The sequence below is a fragment of the Cotesia glomerata genome, linkage group LG3, assembly GCF_020080835.1.
Source record: "Cotesia glomerata isolate CgM1 linkage group LG3, MPM_Cglom_v2.3, whole genome shotgun sequence".
In the NCBI taxonomy this organism is placed as follows: Eukaryota; Metazoa; Arthropoda; class Insecta; order Hymenoptera; family Braconidae; genus Cotesia; species Cotesia glomerata.
This window is the reverse complement of record NC_058160.1, coordinates 26,796,728-26,814,449: the sequence shown is the minus strand read 5'-3', so window position 1 is coordinate 26,814,449 and position 17,722 is coordinate 26,796,728. Positions and strand designations below refer to the sequence as shown.

Genomic DNA, 17,722 nt, shown 5'->3' with positions numbered 1-17,722 from the left:
AATTGTTGGCTGAGGCGAAGCCGAAATCAACAAACATGTGATCTGAGGCTTTCTTATTTACTTCCCGTGGAGTGTATACTATTTTTTTGCTCGACGAAGGCAGAAAGGGGCAACTTTGTTTAGCGCAGCGGGCCGAAAGTTGACGCTTTCTGCCCGTCGAGCAAAAAAATACATTTTCTTTACTTTGGAATTTTTAAACATTTGAATGCGCAATGGCTCAAATAAATATACTCGACTGATATCACGTGTTCGATGTGATAATAACAATAATAAAATATTAATAATAATAACATTAATATATCAGATACTAATTATTAAAAAATGATTAATTTCTTTCTTTTCCATCTCAAATAACTTAGAGATATATTTGTTAAGCAACTAAAATATATATAAATATATGTATACATATTATTCAGTAAAAAAAAATAAAAATGTACATGTACTTATGTATGATTTAATATTATAAGTAATGTTGAACAGTTTTCAGTCTTGAATACAATTTTTTTTATCTAAATAAAAGTATATTCATTTCATGCTATAGTGTATACATATATGTACATATATATGAGCCTGTAAGTATTTTTCTATGTAATATATGATGTAAATCTAGCTTATATATAACCAATATAGTGTTATATTTTTATATTATCAACATTTAATACGAATTCAACCGTAAATGGTATGCGATAGTGTAAAATTTAGTAAGTATTATATGACGATAACTTCTTATCATAATAGTAAGATATGTTGGCCGCTTTTGCCAGTAGAGCAATTTATGTATAATTATTATTATTATACATAAATATTAATTCACATATCGAATTTTTATTTCACAACCAACAACAGGTTCGACACATCATCATGGCTATGAGAATTATTTCCCGTAATTTTATCAATCGTTTGCCAAAAAATACTCAAAATTTTTCAACTTCCACCAAACTTTATGCTGGTGAGTAAAAATAATTATTACTTTATTAATTTATAAATAATTAATTCATAAATATACTGTTACATAATACTTGCCGGATTGATGATTGAAAATAAATTAATTATCCACAGTTCAATGACTTCTAATGCAGTCAATACCTTATAACTAATACAATTATTATAAATATTTTCCAGCATCAGTTTTGAACAAATATGAGTTCATCAAAGCAGAAAAAGCCGGTGAAAAACAGAATGTTGGCCTGGTGACCCTCAACAGACCCAAAGCTCTCAATGCTCTTTGCCAGCAATTAATAACAGAATTGAATGACGCCATGGAAAAGTTTGATTTAGATGAATCAATAGGAGCTCTTGTTTTAACTGGAAGTGAAAAAGCATTTGCAGCCGGTAAAAAAATTTTTTTACAAAAAACATTATTCCCTTTTTATTTACTATTAATAAATTAATAAATAAATATAAATATTTAGGCGCGGATATTAAGGAGATGGCAAGTAATACATTCGCTGGAAACTTGAAGGGATCATTCTTACAAAACTGGAGCGATATTTCTAAAATCAGAAAGCCGATTATCGCTGCTGTTAATGGTTATGCTGTATGTAATTAATTTTTGGTAATAATTAGACGAATATCGACGGTACTTTGGTAAAGTACCGTCGATATAGTAATGAATAGATAGTTTAATAATTAATAATGTTAAAATGAAATAGTTAGGAGGTGGCTGTGAAATCGCAATGATGTGTGATATTATTTATGCTGGTGATAAAGCTAAATTCGGTCAGCCAGAGATAATCATCGGGACAATCCCGGGATCTGGTGGCACTCAGAGACTTACCAAAGCTATTGGAAAAAGTAAAGCCATGGAAATGGTTCTGACTGGTAATCAGATAACTGCCCAAGAAGCTGAGAAATTTGGTAGGTGATATACATCATGTACACTGATAGAAGGATTTGTTTATAGTTAAAAATATTTGTTAATATTTAACAAATCATTTATTAGAGAACACTTTTTAGTCCTTAATAAATATTTCTTAGTATTTAAAAAGATTTATTAATATTTAATAAATGAATATCAGATTTATTAAATACAAACAAATCATTTTAAATACTAAAAAATATTTGTTTAATACTAAAAAGTGGTCTCTAATAAATCATTTGTTAACTATTAACAAATATTTTTTGGTACAAATAAATCCTTCTTTCAGTGTAAGGTAAAAAACCCCATTAGTAGCACCTTTCACCCCTATCAGTGGCACTTTTTCTTTCAATGAAAAAATTTTCTATTTGGAATAAAAATAAAAAATTTTTTTGATCTAAATGTCTTAAAGATTAAAAATAATATATTCGTTATTGAAATTAAATATTTCATTAATTGAATAAGTACTAAAATCAAAGAAAGTGTCAGTAATGGGGTCCCCGCCACTAATGGGGTCTTTTACCCTATATCTTTTATTTATACATGAAAAAAACTCTATTAATTAATATTTTTCAGGTTTGGTCAGCAAAATATTCCCAGCAGATCAATTGATCAACGAAGCAGTTAAACTAGGTGAAAAAATAGCCGCTAATTCACAACTATCAGTGGCTTTAGCTAAAGAAGCTGTTAATAAAGCATTCGAATTGTCACTCCAAGAAGGGCTGAACTTTGAAAGAAGAATGTTCCAAGCGACTTTTGCTTTGGTAATATTTTATTAAAAATTTTTTATTTTTTACATAATAGTCTTAAATACTCGAGGATAATTTATATACGTTATATAATTCATTTTTTAGGATGATCAAAAAGAGGGTATGTCAGCATTTATTGAGAAACGTCCACCGAAATTTAAAAATAATTAAGATTTTATAAATATACTATGAAAGTAAAAATTTTTTATACGATTGTTGTGTAACAGTGAAATTTTTTAACTTTTTAAAAAAATACAAGTTTAAATTGAGTAAATTTTTTTGTTCATCTTCATCAAACCTTCATATTTATGAGAAGAATCAATAATTTTTTTTTAAACTTTTAGCTTATAATAATCTTTTTTAAAATTTTTAAATATATATAAATAATATTAAGTATGCGTATCACAGACAAGTTTCGTTCGTATCAGTAAAATCACACGAATATGATTAAAAACTTAATTATCAATTTAAAATAACAAAAATATATAACTATATGATAACAGTAACGATAATTAAGTCTCGTGTTCATGATAAAATACAAATACAGCTGTTTAAATAAATATTATTTAAATTAAAAATAATATTTTTAGTAAAACAAACCGAGTTATGATATTCATCGCTTGTCAGGATTCTTAATTGTGAAACGTCTCCAAAATTTAGAATTTTCTTTTGGAGTGAGCGTAGTTTCTAATGAATCGTAAGAGTTAGTTGAATCTTCGTCTGTATCAAAATGATGTGTTATTACGATTGAAGGCATTCTTTCTGGAGATCTACTACGAGACGAGTCATAGCCATAGCCATTCGTTAGACGTTTGTCAAATCCTAGAATAAATAATTTTAATGAATATTTTTTTTATGAAAATTAAGTTAGCCATCTAAAAATTTTTATAATTTTTTTGAATGAAAAAAATCACAAAAAAAAATTAATTCGCAAAAAACTTTAAAAACTTTAAATGCCATTTTTTAAAAATATTTTTTTTATTTTTAATTTTTAAAAATATTTTTTTATTTTTATTTTTTAAAAATATTTTTTTATTTTTTTTTTTAAATATTTTTTGTGCTGATTTAATAAATAAAAAGAAATTAAAAAATTAAAAAATGTTGGCTAACTTAAGTATTATTTTTTTTTATAAATAAAATAAAAAACTATTATTATAAAAAAAATACCTTCTCCATCGGCACGAAGCATTTCCAGGAATGTACTTTCAGTATTTCCTATCGCGCATCGATGTTTTTGTGAAGGAAAACCGAAGCTCAAGCTTCGATAATTAATTTCAGCTTTTAGCTTCTCTAGAGGGATATCATCATCCACTCTAAATTCGTTGGGGTCTTCTACAAACGCTTGTTGCAAGTCTCTCATTATCTTCTTACGGATAGTCTTCTTCATCGACAGGTGCTGTTCTAAGTGCTTTACGTCTCTCTCGGTTAGAATTTTGCTGTAATCGCGGTTCCGCGTCTGATTCATCTGATTGTTGCTTAATGACGTCTCTTCCAGTTTCCCAAGTTTTTCCAATTGCACCTGGTTGTTGTTGTTGTTGTTGTTGTTGTCGAAACCAAAGATGTCCCTCAGATGAGGGATTTTTCGATCCGATATTGATTGCCTCGCCATTTTTACCGGACGAATGATTGATTGACACTTCCAGTTTTGCTACTTTTATCAATATCTGTAAATTAAATAATATTCGTTTCTTCTTAATAAAACTACTAAGCTTTCAGTATATTGTTTAAGAAGAATATATAAATGCCGTTGATTATTTCCGTAATCATTTAATTAATTAGCAACAGTTCATTGAGTCTATTGTCAAGGATATGCAGTGAACGGCAATCATAGCGGTCAATGGATTTTAAAGAAGTTTTACTAAACGGTCGATAATGCATGACCTTCATTGTAGAGTTGTGATAATAATGACAGGAATGTGCGTGTCTTTTAAGAAGAACACTGATTTACTCGGCTCATCAGCAAGGTGATGGCCACTCAAGTGTAGGTCAGAGGTACTAGCAAGAAGAAATAATTGTTATATAATAATATCACTTGCATAGGTCACGCAGATAATTTCTTCGCGGAGTAAGAGTTTCAAATTAGAACTTTTTATTGAATAATTATCAAAATTTCATACCTAACTTTAAATAATTATATTTAAACTTTTAAAAATTAGTTAGTTACTGTACACAGAAAAAAAATTTACTTGAATCAAGTAAATAATTTTGAAGGATTTCTTCTTCTTGGTTTGAGTTGAAAAATTATTAAACTAAGAAATTTCACTTAGCTTAAGTACATTTTATTTGATTTAAGAATTTTTTGTCTTGATTCAAGACAATGATTAATATCCATTATTATGATGATAATAATATAATAATATTAGAAGCTATAATATAGTAATATTTAATTATTTTATTTCTTCAAAATTTAGAGTCTTTGTAGACTAATATTTTATATTTCTAATGATGTTTTTCTTTTTTATTTTTGGATTATGTAATCTCACAATCTAATAAATTAATAATTAAATAATGAGCTTCTTCAAAATTATTTTCTTAGTTCAAAAATTTTACTTTTGATTCAAGTTAATTTTTTTTTTATCAGTGTATGATTGTAATAAAATATATGATATATTTTTAAGAAGATATTGATAATCTGATTATAAATAAATTTTTGTAAAAAAAATAATCAATACTTGCAATGTTCTATTAAAAAAATTATAGATGTATTTACAAATACAGTAAATTGATGTAAAAATTATATTAAATTATATTAAGAAGAAAACTTACTGCAAAAATAATATAAATCGAATTTGATGAGTTTCCACTTTTAATAGAGTTAGAGCGCTGATATAATTGAATTTACAAATGGAACTTTGTAAATTAATTGAAATATTCTTCTGACAACAAAACTTGATTAACTTAATCCCAAAGATAGATGAAGAATACAAAAACTTGCAGATATTGCACGATAATTGACAATAAAATATACGAAATTAGCAGCAGATATTAAATAACTTGATGATAATTAACAGTAAGCAAAATGAGCTTAATATTTTTTTAAGTAATAATAATCACGGTGATAATGCTTGCAGTGAGACTGCTTGGCAGATAATGATGAAAATCCCGGAGAGTATCCGGTTATAAATGATAGGAAGTATATGAGCAGACTCCGTGCTAAACACTCTTCCTAACACGTGTAATTTCCTTGTATGCTTATGACAAAGTTCACTCTTGGTTTTTTTAATTTCATGCGCTATTGCATTTATGCGTTATAAAAATAGTTCAAACCAAGCGAATAAACTTCGCTCAAAGGGGGTAAAATGATATTGTTCATTGGATAATGATAATGAAGAGGAAATTAGGTATAGAAAACGTCATCGTATTTAATACTTTATGACGCAGTTAAATTAATGACGTAAAATGAAAATCCGATAGCGGTTTATGACGTTGGAAATTATAACAAGTTCAAGGATTTTAAAAGTTTTTTCCCTTTTGATTCTAAAATCCACAATTTACTACAAGTTTAGTTTGGTCCGCAAGGAAAAAAACTTTTTGCACCAAGAAAATTTTAAGGAAGACAAAAGTTATTTTTTAAGCAAGAAGAAATTTTCTTTCAAGAAATTTTCATTCTTCCTTAATATTTTCTTGAGCCAAGAAATTTTACCCTCCAGTCAAGAATATTTTTTTCAGTGCGGCATTATGCGTGGGTGGGAATTCAGCGGAAAAACTCGCACCAATTTCGATTATAAAAATTATAGATAAATATCGAAAATTGTAATTAAATATTTTTGTATTTATTAATTGAAATTGTTTTTTTTAATATGAAAAAAATCATATTCTTTACAGAAATTTTGGTTTTAATTTACAGAAAATTTATCATTTGTAACTCTTGGGCCAAATGGGAGTATTTAAATAATTAAATTATAAACTTGTAAATCATAATTGCTAATTGCATTTATAATAATTCATCAAGTAGTATTCTCTAGATGACAAGAGAGCAACCACAATGGGTTTTAATCCAAAATGACCTTTGAAAAAAAGGCCGTGAAGAATAAAAGTAAAATAGCTAATGATGATAAAGTATCCCGAGAAAAAATAAAGTAGATCTACATTCATCTAAATTAACCATTTTTTTATCTCCTTAGATCTTCGTACTTCAAAAATTCGCCAAAATTTAGATATATATTTCATTTTTTTCCGGGATTAATTATGATAGACAGTAATCAGAGCTTTTTAATTAAAAAATATATTCAAAAAATTTTTATTACAGAGCATCAATAATTTTACAATCTACTCTAGGTGACTGAAGTAAATTCCAGTAAACTAATGAAAATTAATTTAGCAGATAATTTTATATAGTTGATAATTTTAAGAATTTTTCTAACAAAAAGATTATGGTAAAAAAATTAGAAAAAAAATTGTCATGCAGAAATTTTAAAAAATTAAAAAAAGGCCATTCGGCAGCCGAAATGGAAGTAGATTTCATGATGAATAATAAAAATACTACTAGGGTTGCATACGAAAAAAAAAAAAAAAATAAATTTCTGTCTGATTAAACAACAATGACGTCAAAACGAATGCAAAAGTAAAATTTCATTATATCTGTCTGAGAAAGTAGGTGATTTTTGGCCTAGACTGATAATGAGGTACACAAATTAAAGCTTATTTAATAAGCTTTCAGATACCATTTATAGAATTTTGATAAGATATCGCGTTCAATTGTAATTGCACCAAAATACGGTAAAAGTGAAAATTTTTGCGATTTTTGAAAATTTTTGAATTGCTATTATTCCTAAACTATTTAATTTGGAGAAATAAATAAGTACACAAATTGAAGCTTATTAAATAAGCTTTCAAATGCAATTTACAGAAATCCGATAGGATGTCGCGTTCCATTGTTATTGCACGGAAATAAGGTAAAAGTGAAAATTTTTTGCGATTTTTGAAAGTTTTTGAATTGCTCTCACTTCTAAACTAATCGACAGATTTGGCTCATCTTAGAACTTAACCTCGGAAATCGTCCTAAGAATAAGTATGTTACGTTTTATTGAAATCCGTATAGAATTACGAGAGTTAGAGAAGAGACAATGCCGATTATATATATATATATATATATATATATATATATATATATAAATACATACATAGATAAACTTTTGAACCATATGCATTTTCTGAATCCGCTTGACGAGCTGAGTGGAAATATAGCAAAATTTTTCAAAAGTTCCGTCATGAGGACCAATGCAATAGTTAGATTTCTATGAAATCTACTAAAAATGCAATATTTTAAAAATAATTTTTTGGAATAAATTTGTTTGTTAAATAAAATTAAACAATTTTCATGTAAATTATACAATTAAAATTTATTTTATTATTCGTTTTTCATGGTTTATTGAAGTACACAAGGGTATGATAGACATTGATTTAATAAAACGAAAAAAAAAGGTTTTTTCTTTTTAAACTCTCATTCAATTTCGATTATTACAAACAACAAATTTTACACAAATATTTATCATATTAAAAAATAAAAAAATTAATTTCATAGTAACTTCTCATTTATTTTTACTGATATGAATAATATTTGAATTTTACATATATGTCAGTTAAGTATGTATGTATAGATAGCCAGATGCGCGCGCCGCTATATGTCCATTATTTTGCGCCACGTAAGTGTAAGGTTTTTATAGTTGTGTCTTGTTTGGATCAAAAAAATATAAATTATTAGGATAAATATAATTGAATTTGTATTTATTAAAAAATAATTAAAAATGGTAAGTACTTAATTAAAAAATTAAATTTTTTAACCCTTATTTTCCTTTAATTTCTTTAATAAAAATGCATAAACTTACTCCTCAAGTAACCACTGTGTCTTTACTAACAGTGGACACGTCAATTTCGCCACATATTTCATTTTTTTTAAATTTAAATTTTATCGAATCATTTAATTTAATAAACAAATTAATAAATCATACCAAGATTTTATTTTAAATGATTACTTGCTTCTGTAATGATTTTCATACCGCAATATAACCTATAAAGTTTTTACCGCAGCATAGAATCTATTTATTTTATTTAACAATTAGTTTACAACAATAACTATGAAAAAAAAATTTTTTCAGCCTCTGAGGCTAGATATAAAGCGCAAATTGACCGCAAGGTCCGACAGAGTTAAAAGTGTCGACTTGCATCCGTCAGAACCGTGGATGTTATGTTCGCTGTACCAAGGAAATGTCAACATCTGGAATCATGAAACACAGACACTGGTAAAAACATTTGAAGTATGTGATCTTCCCGTAAGAACTTCAAAATTTGTGCCCAGAAAAAACTGGGTTGTAACAGGATCAGATGATATGCAAGTGAGAGTATTTAACTACAATACTTTGGAGCGAGTTCATTCTTTTGAAGCACACAGTGATTATGTCAGATGTATTGCGGTCCATCCAACTCAGCCTTTTATTCTTACCAGTAGTGGTAAATATTTTAATCTATATTATTAAGAGAATAAGAAAAATTTTGTGTCCAGGATAGTCATATTGAGGGTTTTCTGACGCAACCTCGTAACTCAAAAATGACAATTTTAGAGATGAGGTAAAAAATGGCTTATAAAAAATTAATATTCATCTAAAAACAATATTTATTAATTATATTTTCTAAAAATACTATCATGTTTATTATTAATCTGGTTTATCTTTTTTTTTCAGTAACGCGTTTATAGTTAATTATCAATTTTTCAGTTGAACCCTTTCATCTTCAAAAATCGAGATACGTGGTTGCGTTAGAAAACCATCGATATGATAAAATTGGTTTTTTTAGTGAGATTTAGTATCATTGCAAAGGTCTTGATTTGAATTTGTGCCTTTTTAAGGTTTCATATCATTCTCACCGATAGTCGATTTATTATGATAAGTATTTAGGCTGCATTCGAAAATACTCTATCTCTAGACACATAATTAAGAAATGACCTTATATCTTGTGAACTATTGACATTTTTAAAGATATAAGCTCATCCCGATGTTCCACTCATCAAGAGCTTTTATTTGAGTACCCACATGCGTTTTTGATATATTTTTCATAATTATATATATATATATGAAAAATTGATGTGGGTACTCAAATGAAAGCTCTTGATAAGTGTAACATCGGGATGAGCTTATATCTTTAAAAACGTCAATAGTTAAAAAAGTACAGTGCAATTTAACATAACTAAGAAATGATCTTATATCTTGTGAACTATTGACATTTTTAAAGATATAAGCTCACTCCGACATTACACTCATCGAGACCTTTTATTTGAGTACTCACATCAATTTTTCATATATTTTATATATTTATATTATACTATATATATATGTATGACAAATATATAAAAAATGCATGTAGGTACTCAAATGAAAACTCTGGATGAGTGTAACATCGGGATGAGCTTATATCTTTAAAATCGTTAATATTTAAGAAAATACAGTGCAATTTAATAAAGGTTGCCAGTTATAATAATTTAAATTTTATTATTACCTTCTTAAATAAAATTACCAATAAATTTACTTTTCAGATGACATGTTAATAAAATTATGGAATTGGGAGAAGGCATGGCGAGGACAGCAGGTGTTTGAAGGTCACACTCACTATGTAATGCAGATAGTATTCAATCCTAAAGACAATAACACATTCGCAAGTGCTTCACTTGACAGAACAGTCAAAGTTTGGCAGCTTGGATCCTCGACTGCGAACTTTACCCTTGAAGGTCATGAGAAAGGAGTAAACTGCGTTGATTATTATCACGGGGGTGATAAACCATACTTAATATCCGGCGCTGATGACCGGTATGTAAAAATATGGGATTATCAGAACAAAACATGTGTCCAAACGCTAGAAGGACACACTCAGAATATATCTGCAGTCTGTTTCCACCCCGAGCTGCCGATTGTCTTAACTGGATCCGAGGATGGGACGGTGAGAATCTGGCACGCAGGTACTTACAGGCTGGAGTCTTCTCTCAACTATGGCTTCGAGAGAGTCTGGACTATCTCCAGCATGCGTGGCTCGAACAACGTGGCCATCGGTTACGATGAAGGAAGTGTTATGATTAAAGTTGGTAGAGAAGAACCAGCTGTCTCCATGGACTCGATGGGAGGAAAAATTGTTTGGGCAAGACACAGCGAGATCCAGCAAGTTAATCTCAAGGCTATGGGAGAAGAAGTTCAAGACGGCGAACGCCTGCCCTTGGCTGTTAAAGATATGGGTGCTTGTGAAATTTATCCTCAGACTATTCAGCATAATCCTAATGGCCGGTTCCTGGTCGTTTGTGGAGATGGCGAGTATATTATCTACACCTCAATGGCGCTGAGAAATAAGGCCTTTGGTCAAGCTTTGGAGTTTGTTTGGGCCGCTGATTCCAGTCAGTATGCTGTACGTGAAAGTTCGTCGGTTGTCAAAGTATTCAAAAATTTCAAGGAAAAGAAAGCTTTGAAACCCGACTTTGGTGTTGATGGTAATTGCTTTTTTATTATTTAACTAGCTGACCCGGTGAACTTCGTATCACCTACAATATATTTTATTACACCTTTCGAACAGCGATTATCAATCTTTAAACTCTAATCTACTTCGATAAAGAATAAATACTGGCTGTATGAAGTGCGGTTAGAATTTTGTCAAGTTCTTAAATGAAACTCGCTTCTCATTATCGCCTGAAAATCAAGATCCCAAAAAATGAACACTGAATTTATGAAATTTTTTTTTGTCCATAACTACAGAAGATAGACGATTAAAAATTTTAGATCTGTTGATTTCCTTAGCTGAACTTTCGGGTTTTTCGAAAATTTTATTCTTTCGAAAACATCCCTGAACTATAGCGAACAAAATAAAAAGAAAATTGTTGAAATCGGTCCAGTCGTTTTTTAGTTTTAGCGAGACTAACGCACAGCTATTCATATATATATATATATATATATATATATAGATTTGGTGATCAAATTATAAGAAAATTTGGTAATTTTAAAAGGTTATTACGATCCTGACACTGAAGTAAATTAAAGTAATGTAATCCGAGGATAATTCTGTCCAAAATTGTTGACATTCAATTGATAAAAGACGGTGTGTTTTTAGCTAATTTTTAACAGAATATTGTAGACTAGAATGGAAACGACAAAGCAGCATTTATTGTTTAGTGATAGAGTTAATACATGAATCTTTATGACGCCTGAGGAAGGAGTAATAAACTTCTAAACGTTGTGCTAAAATAAAAATTTAGCATTGACTTTTTTCATGAACCTTGATTCTCGGATTACATTACATTAAAATTTGGTAATTATTTACAAGTGGGATCTACTATTTTAATTTTCATTTTTTTTGAAAATTTTGATAAATTTTTTTTTTTTTTAAATACATAAAAAATGAACAATTAAAAAAAAAAATTAATTATCACAATTTTAACAAATTTTCAAAAAAATTTATAAATTTTTAGAAAATTGTGATATTCGACTTTTTTTTTTAATTGTTCGTTTTTTCATGTACTTTTCAAAGAGAAATATATCAAAAAAAGATAAAATAGAAATTTTATTCAAAAACATGAGAGCCAAAATTTTTTCCAACTTTTGAAAGCAAAAAAGCTATCGAAATATTAATTTTTTGATACTTTCGATATCATCACCATAAGTCCGCCGTAAAAACAAGTAGAATAAAAAAAAATAAAAAAATGTTAATTTTTCACCTAGATATGGCCAAAAATAAGTTTTGACCCACTTGTAAATAATTACCGAAAATTTTTTTAATAAATTTCGGTACAAGATTTTGTTTTCAAAAAGTTTCTGGTTATCATATTAATTTTTTATTGTCTGTACTTTGATTTATTTATTAATAGATAGATATTTATTTAGCATTGTACAACAGTAAGAACTGTTTTTTACAATTTTTTCATCACAGTTTCTTAAAATTAATTCTGCATCTTAATAAACACTTAAAGCTCTGGTTCTAGCACCACATTTACTTAAATATTTCATTTTATGTTATCGATAATATCACTTTTTGCTATATTAAAAAAATTCAGAAATTTTTGGAACATTTTAGGTTAAATTTGATTTATTTATTAATTTTTAATTATAGGAATATTCGGTGGTTTTCTTTTGGGAGTTTCATCAGTCTCAGGGCTTTCATTCTTCGACTGGGAAAATCTCAGACTGATAAGACGTATTGACATTCAACCAACACACGTCTACTGGGCTGAGAACGCATCACTAATAGCCCTCGCGACAACTGACCAGTACTTTATCCTAAAGTACCACAGCGAGGCGGTGTTAAATGCAGACGAGAACGCAGAAGATATTGAAGATGCTTTTGAAATGGTAGCCGAAATGAGTGAAGTGGTCAAGACTGGTTGCTGGATAGGAGATTGCTTCATCTATACCAACAGCGTGAACCGTATAAATTACTTCGTAGGTGGTGAAGTCGTCACTATTTCTCATCTGGACCGTCCAATGTATCTCCTCGGCTACGTTCCCAAGGACAATCGTCTTTACTTGTGTGACAAAGAGCTGGGAATTGTTTCTTACTCGCTACTACTTTCAGTCCTGGAGTACCAGACCGCGGTGATGCGAAAAGACTTCGAGACAGCTGACCGTGTGCTGCCTACTGTACCTAAAGAACACCGTACTCGAGTCGCTCACTTTTTGGAGAAGCAAGGCTTCAAGAGACAAGCTCTTGAGGTCTCAACAGACCCCGAGCACAGATTTGAGCTCGCTCTCTCCCTAGGTGACCTTGAGACAGCTCACACTCTCGCCAAAGAAGCCAGCAGCCAGCAAAAATGGCAGCAGTTGGCCTCTCTTGCCACTCAGCAAGGAAAACTTAGACTCGCGCAAGAATGCTTACACCACGCACAAGATTTTGGTGGGTTACTCTTACTGGCCACTAGCACTGGCAACGGAAGTATGATTGAAAAACTTGGGCAAGCTGCTGATGAAAGTGGGAAGAATAATATATCATTTTTATCAAACTTCTTGCTGGGTAAAGTTGACGAGTGTTTGGAGATTTTAATAAAAACTGATCGGATTCCCGAAGCCGCTTTCTTTGCACGAGCTTATGCGCCAAGTAAAATTTCTTATGTCGTAAAATTATGGAAGGAAAAACTTTCTGCAGTCAGTGAAAAAGCTGGACAAAGTTTGGCTGATCCAGAACAGTATGAGAATTTATTCCCGGGTTATAGAGAAGCGCTCAAGGTTGAAGAGTACTTGAGGGAAGAATATAAAACTAAGATTCCAGCATCGAAATTTCCAACTTTGCCGGTAATTATTTAATTATTTTTTTGTATAAATAATATTTGATAAGTCTAAATTATTTTTTAGAAATTATTTATTTATGGCTAGCAACCTGGCAGTCATTATGTGACTGCCGTGACTTGTGAACTATAAATAAATAAAATTTTGCTTTATTAAATAATGACTTTTGTTAAATTGCACTGTACTTTTTTAACTATTGCCGTTTTCAAAGATATAAGCTCATCCCAAGATTACATTCATCAAGAGCTTTCATTTGAGTACCCACATGAATTTTTGATATATTTTTCATATATACATATATATAAATATATAAAATATATGAAAAATTGATGTGGGTACTCAAATGAAAGGTCTCGATGAGCATAATATCGGGAAGAGCTTATATCTTTAAAAATGTCAATAGTCCACAAGATATTTGTTAAAATGCTCTGTACTTTCTTAACTATTGACGTGTTTAAAGATATAAGCTCATCCCAAGGTTACATTCATCAAGAGCGTTCATTTGAGTACCCACATGCATTTTGATATATTTTTCATATATACATACATATATACATATATATATATATATATATATATATATATATATATATATATATATATATATATATATATATATATATATATATATAAATAATATATGAAAAATTGATGTGAGTACTCAAATAAAAGGTCTTGATGAGTGTAACATCGAGATGAGCTTATATCTAAAAAAACGTCAATAGTTGACGAAATACAATGTCATTTCTTAATTATGTATCTAGAGATAGAGTACTTTCGAATGCAGCCTAAATACTTATTATCATAAATTGACTATTGGTGAGAATGATATGAAACTTTGAAAAGACACAAATTCAAGTCAAGACTTTTCCAATGATACTCAATTTAACCATAAAAATCCATTTTATCATATAAATACACTGGCCACAAAATTTTGCTTATTCTTTTAATAATATAGATTTTAATATTAAAATAATGAATAGTTGGCACGTATTTAAAACTGGAGTGCTTATCTAATTAGAATAAAACAATAAACGTTTTATTAATTTAAGTGTAATTGATTTATGCATGAATCGTTATGCGATAAAACGATTACTTTAAACAGGCCAGATTGATCCATCAAATGCCGTGTTTTAAAGTTTAAATCGCAGCGCACACTTTACGATGATTGCGTAACAGTAAACTGATTACATTTATGTTGTGCGAATCCTATCGGAACTAATCCATTACTCAGTTGTAATCAATTTACAATCTACACTTGTAAATGTATAATACCAACAACAATAGCATCCACTCGTTTTATCTACTTGCTTACTCTTATTTTTATTTATTCTCGTTAAATTAATAATTTTATAGTCGTTCATACTCACAATGTATTGTGTTTATTATTAAGTCACGGTTATTAAGATAATCTAGATCGTTGGTTTTTTTTTCTTATTTTTCAGTTAAATATTGAGCGAAAGCCTGCTGAAGAAATGTTAGCCGCTGGACATGGTACTCATGATGACGGACAAGCGGATGATGACAACAAAAAGGATGATTATTTGGCCAACAGATTGCAAGGGCTTGATTTAGATCACGCTGGCGCTCAAATGAAGCCGTTAGTGCCTGAAAAAGTAACGAATCCGAAAAGTACTTCGAGACCATTGACGGTAGAGGATGAGGATTTGGATTTGGATCTCGAGCTTGATGAAAATATCGACACCACTGTAAGATAAATTACTTTTTTATTTTATTTATTTTCAGGTCCATTAATATATTTAAACTAAATATATCAATTACAAGTATATTTGCTTTTACATATATTATTCTAGGGATTAAAATATATTATTTTACAATTATGGAATTAATTATATTTATGTAAACATTCGTAATGGATTTTTCTGATAGATTTATTACATAAAATGATATTTAATATAATAGTACACGGAAAAAGTAAACTGTAATAAATAATAGTCGATTTATAATAAGTAATGATCAACTGGAAAAAATTACCATTTCAAACAGTAAAATCCTGATTTTAACAATCACTTTATAATATTTATCATTTAAATGCTACAATTTATTATTTACACGGAAAAAATACTATTTCAAACAGTAATATTTGCTATGTGAAAGTCGAAAATGTTAAAGTATAATAATTAAGAATTTTGAATTTGATATTTATCATTTCGTACCTAAAAAATGATCGCATGATATGTAAAAAATATAAACTACAGTTGCTAAATTTCTATACAAGCAACGTCAATATTTACAAAATAAAATGGTAAATTTTGAACGCAACGCTAAAAATCAAACTATAGTTATTGATTTGCTTGGACTGGTAAAATATATATTTTAAGAGTAGAATTTTTACTGTTTCAAATGTTAAATTATTCGAGTGTGAGACCTTCCCCTTTTACTCATAGTATAGACTATATATTGAAAAGGCAATTTTACTGTTTGAAACTGTAAGTTTTTAAGATGAGAGAGTCGTTATTTACTATAGTGACAGCTACTAATCACATTTTCGATATTTAATTATAAATTGTAGCTTTTACACTTTCTACATTAAATTTTGTAATATTTAAATTTGTGCCACCCCGATGTCCACTGTACTGTTTTTTTATTAATAATAATAATTCAAATAAACGCGCTGTGCATTATTAGATTTTCCAAAATTTTACAAATGATATTTCATTAAAAACTAAAAAAATTAAATACATATTTTGTAAAATATTTGTTAAGTATCGTACAAAAAGTAAACTGTAAAATTTACTTTGATTGCGATTAATTTTTATAGTTTCAAACAGTAAAAATAGAAACTATAAAAATTAATAGCAATCCAAGTAAATTTTACTGTGAAGTAAATTTAATAAAATATTTAGTAAATTAATTTACTTTTTCCTATTAATTTTTATAGTTTCTATAGTTTCTATTTTTACTGTTTAAAACTATAAAAATTAATCGCAATCAAAATAAATTTTACAGTTTACTTTTTGTACGATACTTAACAAATATTTTACAAAATATGTATTTAATTTTCTTAGTTTTTAATGAAATATCATTTGTAAAATTTTGGAAAATCTAATAATGCACAGCGCGTTTATTTGAATTATTATTATTATTAAAAAAATATAGCACAAATAATTCATCTGTAAAGTCAATTGATAATATCGAATAGCTGTGAATTTTATTTGTGAAACTAATAAATTAGATACGCGTAATTTACTAACAACGATATTGTTAAATAAAATAAATAAACGCTGAGTCGGAGTATAAAATAAAAAAAAATGAATATACATATGTATATATATATAAAAGGCAATGTATGAAAGCGTGACAAAACGCATAGCTCAGCTACGATTTGCGACTCTGTCGCAGGATTAACTCGATGGGGTTTAGTATGTTATGGCAACAAACCTGTAAATAAAATACACCGTGACTGCTGATAGAATAAACAGCCTGGGGGTTTTTGCAAAAGCTCTCGGCTAACATACTAAAACATTGAACACATTACTCACATGTATCCGTCGGTTCAGGCACATATATTCCTATATATATTGAATACCCTTCGTTCACGTTCAATTTGTATCGATTACATATATCAACAATAATTATCACATAATATTAGCGCGACTAATGAATTACATAAATAAAATAAAAAAATACTCGATAACTACCAGCATAATAAATATATAATTATTACAGGACGTCAATCTCGATGAGGATCTGCTCGGCGAGGATTAAATCACAATTACTGCTGAATTTTCGTACTAAAGTCCTTAATATTATTTTTGACAGTCATTCCTCAGCATTTTATCTGTCATCTAAGTATTAAAATTTAAACGTCGAACGTGAAAAAAAAAATAAATAGAAGAGGATAATTA

General features: G+C 28.7%; 3 protein-coding genes across 5 annotated transcripts; 2 read left to right on the top strand and 1 right to left on the bottom strand.

Moving 5' to 3' along the window:
- Window positions 1-593: 593 nt before the first annotated feature.
- On the top strand, window positions 594-3,080 carry LOC123260632 (probable enoyl-CoA hydratase, mitochondrial). Of its 3 annotated transcripts, none has more exons than XM_044721847.1 (7): window positions 594-699; window positions 839-949; window positions 1,123-1,332; window positions 1,413-1,537; window positions 1,653-1,857; window positions 2,435-2,622; window positions 2,713-3,080. In XM_044721847.1, the coding sequence occupies exons 2-7, from the start codon at window positions 862-864 to the stop codon at window positions 2,776-2,778; spliced, it is 882 nt and encodes a 293-aa protein (XP_044577782.1). In that variant the 5' UTR covers window positions 594-699; window positions 839-861; the 3' UTR covers window positions 2,779-3,080. The 3 variants fall into 3 exon arrangements, with proteins under 3 accessions (XP_044577782.1, XP_044577783.1, XP_044577781.1); XM_044721848.1 differs by having other exon boundaries at window positions 605-701; window positions 847-949; XM_044721846.1 differs by lacking the exon at window positions 594-699 and having other exon boundaries at window positions 743-949.
- Window positions 3,081-3,130: 50 nt separating this feature from the next.
- Window positions 3,131-5,787, bottom strand: LOC123260633. The gene is made up of 3 exons (XM_044721849.1): window positions 5,374-5,787; window positions 3,775-4,271; window positions 3,131-3,429 (listed from the first exon to the last, which is right to left on the bottom strand). The coding sequence occupies exons 2-3, from the start codon at window positions 4,214-4,216 to the stop codon at window positions 3,221-3,223; spliced, it is 651 nt and encodes a 216-aa protein (XP_044577784.1). The 5' UTR covers window positions 4,217-4,271; window positions 5,374-5,787; the 3' UTR covers window positions 3,131-3,220.
- Window positions 5,788-8,232: 2,445 nt separating this feature from the next.
- On the top strand, window positions 8,233-17,722 carry LOC123260580 (coatomer subunit beta'). The gene is made up of 6 exons (XM_044721752.1): window positions 8,233-8,357; window positions 8,706-9,057; window positions 10,136-11,074; window positions 12,685-13,859; window positions 15,299-15,562; window positions 17,544-17,722. The coding sequence occupies exons 1-6, from the start codon at window positions 8,355-8,357 to the stop codon at window positions 17,580-17,582; spliced, it is 2,772 nt and encodes a 923-aa protein (XP_044577687.1). The 5' UTR covers window positions 8,233-8,354; the 3' UTR covers window positions 17,583-17,722.

Excerpts from the sequence above, each read along its gene's own strand:
- LOC123260580 (XM_044721752.1), top strand. Across the intron at positions 13,860-15,298 it reads CGAAATTTCCAACTTTGCCG|TTAAATATTGAGCGAAAGCC; the intron begins GTAATTATTTAA and ends CTTATTTTTCAG. Across the intron at positions 15,563-17,543 it reads ATGAAAATATCGACACCACT|GACGTCAATCTCGATGAGGA; the intron begins GTAAGATAAATT and ends TAATTATTACAG.
- LOC123260632 (XM_044721847.1), top strand. The coding sequence starts at position 862 with ATGGCTATGAGAATTATTTCCCGTAATTTTATCAATCGTTTGCCAAAA. Across the intron at positions 1,858-2,434 it reads CCAAGAAGCTGAGAAATTTG|GTTTGGTCAGCAAAATATTC; the intron begins GTAGGTGATATA and ends AATATTTTTCAG. Across the intron at positions 2,623-2,712 it reads TCCAAGCGACTTTTGCTTTG|GATGATCAAAAAGAGGGTAT; the intron begins GTAATATTTTAT and ends TTCATTTTTTAG.
- LOC123260633 (XM_044721849.1), bottom strand. The coding sequence starts at position 4,216 with ATGGCGAGGCAATCAATATCGGATCGAAAAATCCCTCATCTGAGGGAC. Across the intron at positions 3,430-3,774 it reads GCTTCGTGCCGATGGAGAAG|GATTTGACAAACGTCTAACG; the intron begins GTATTTTTTTTA and ends TATTTATTCTAG.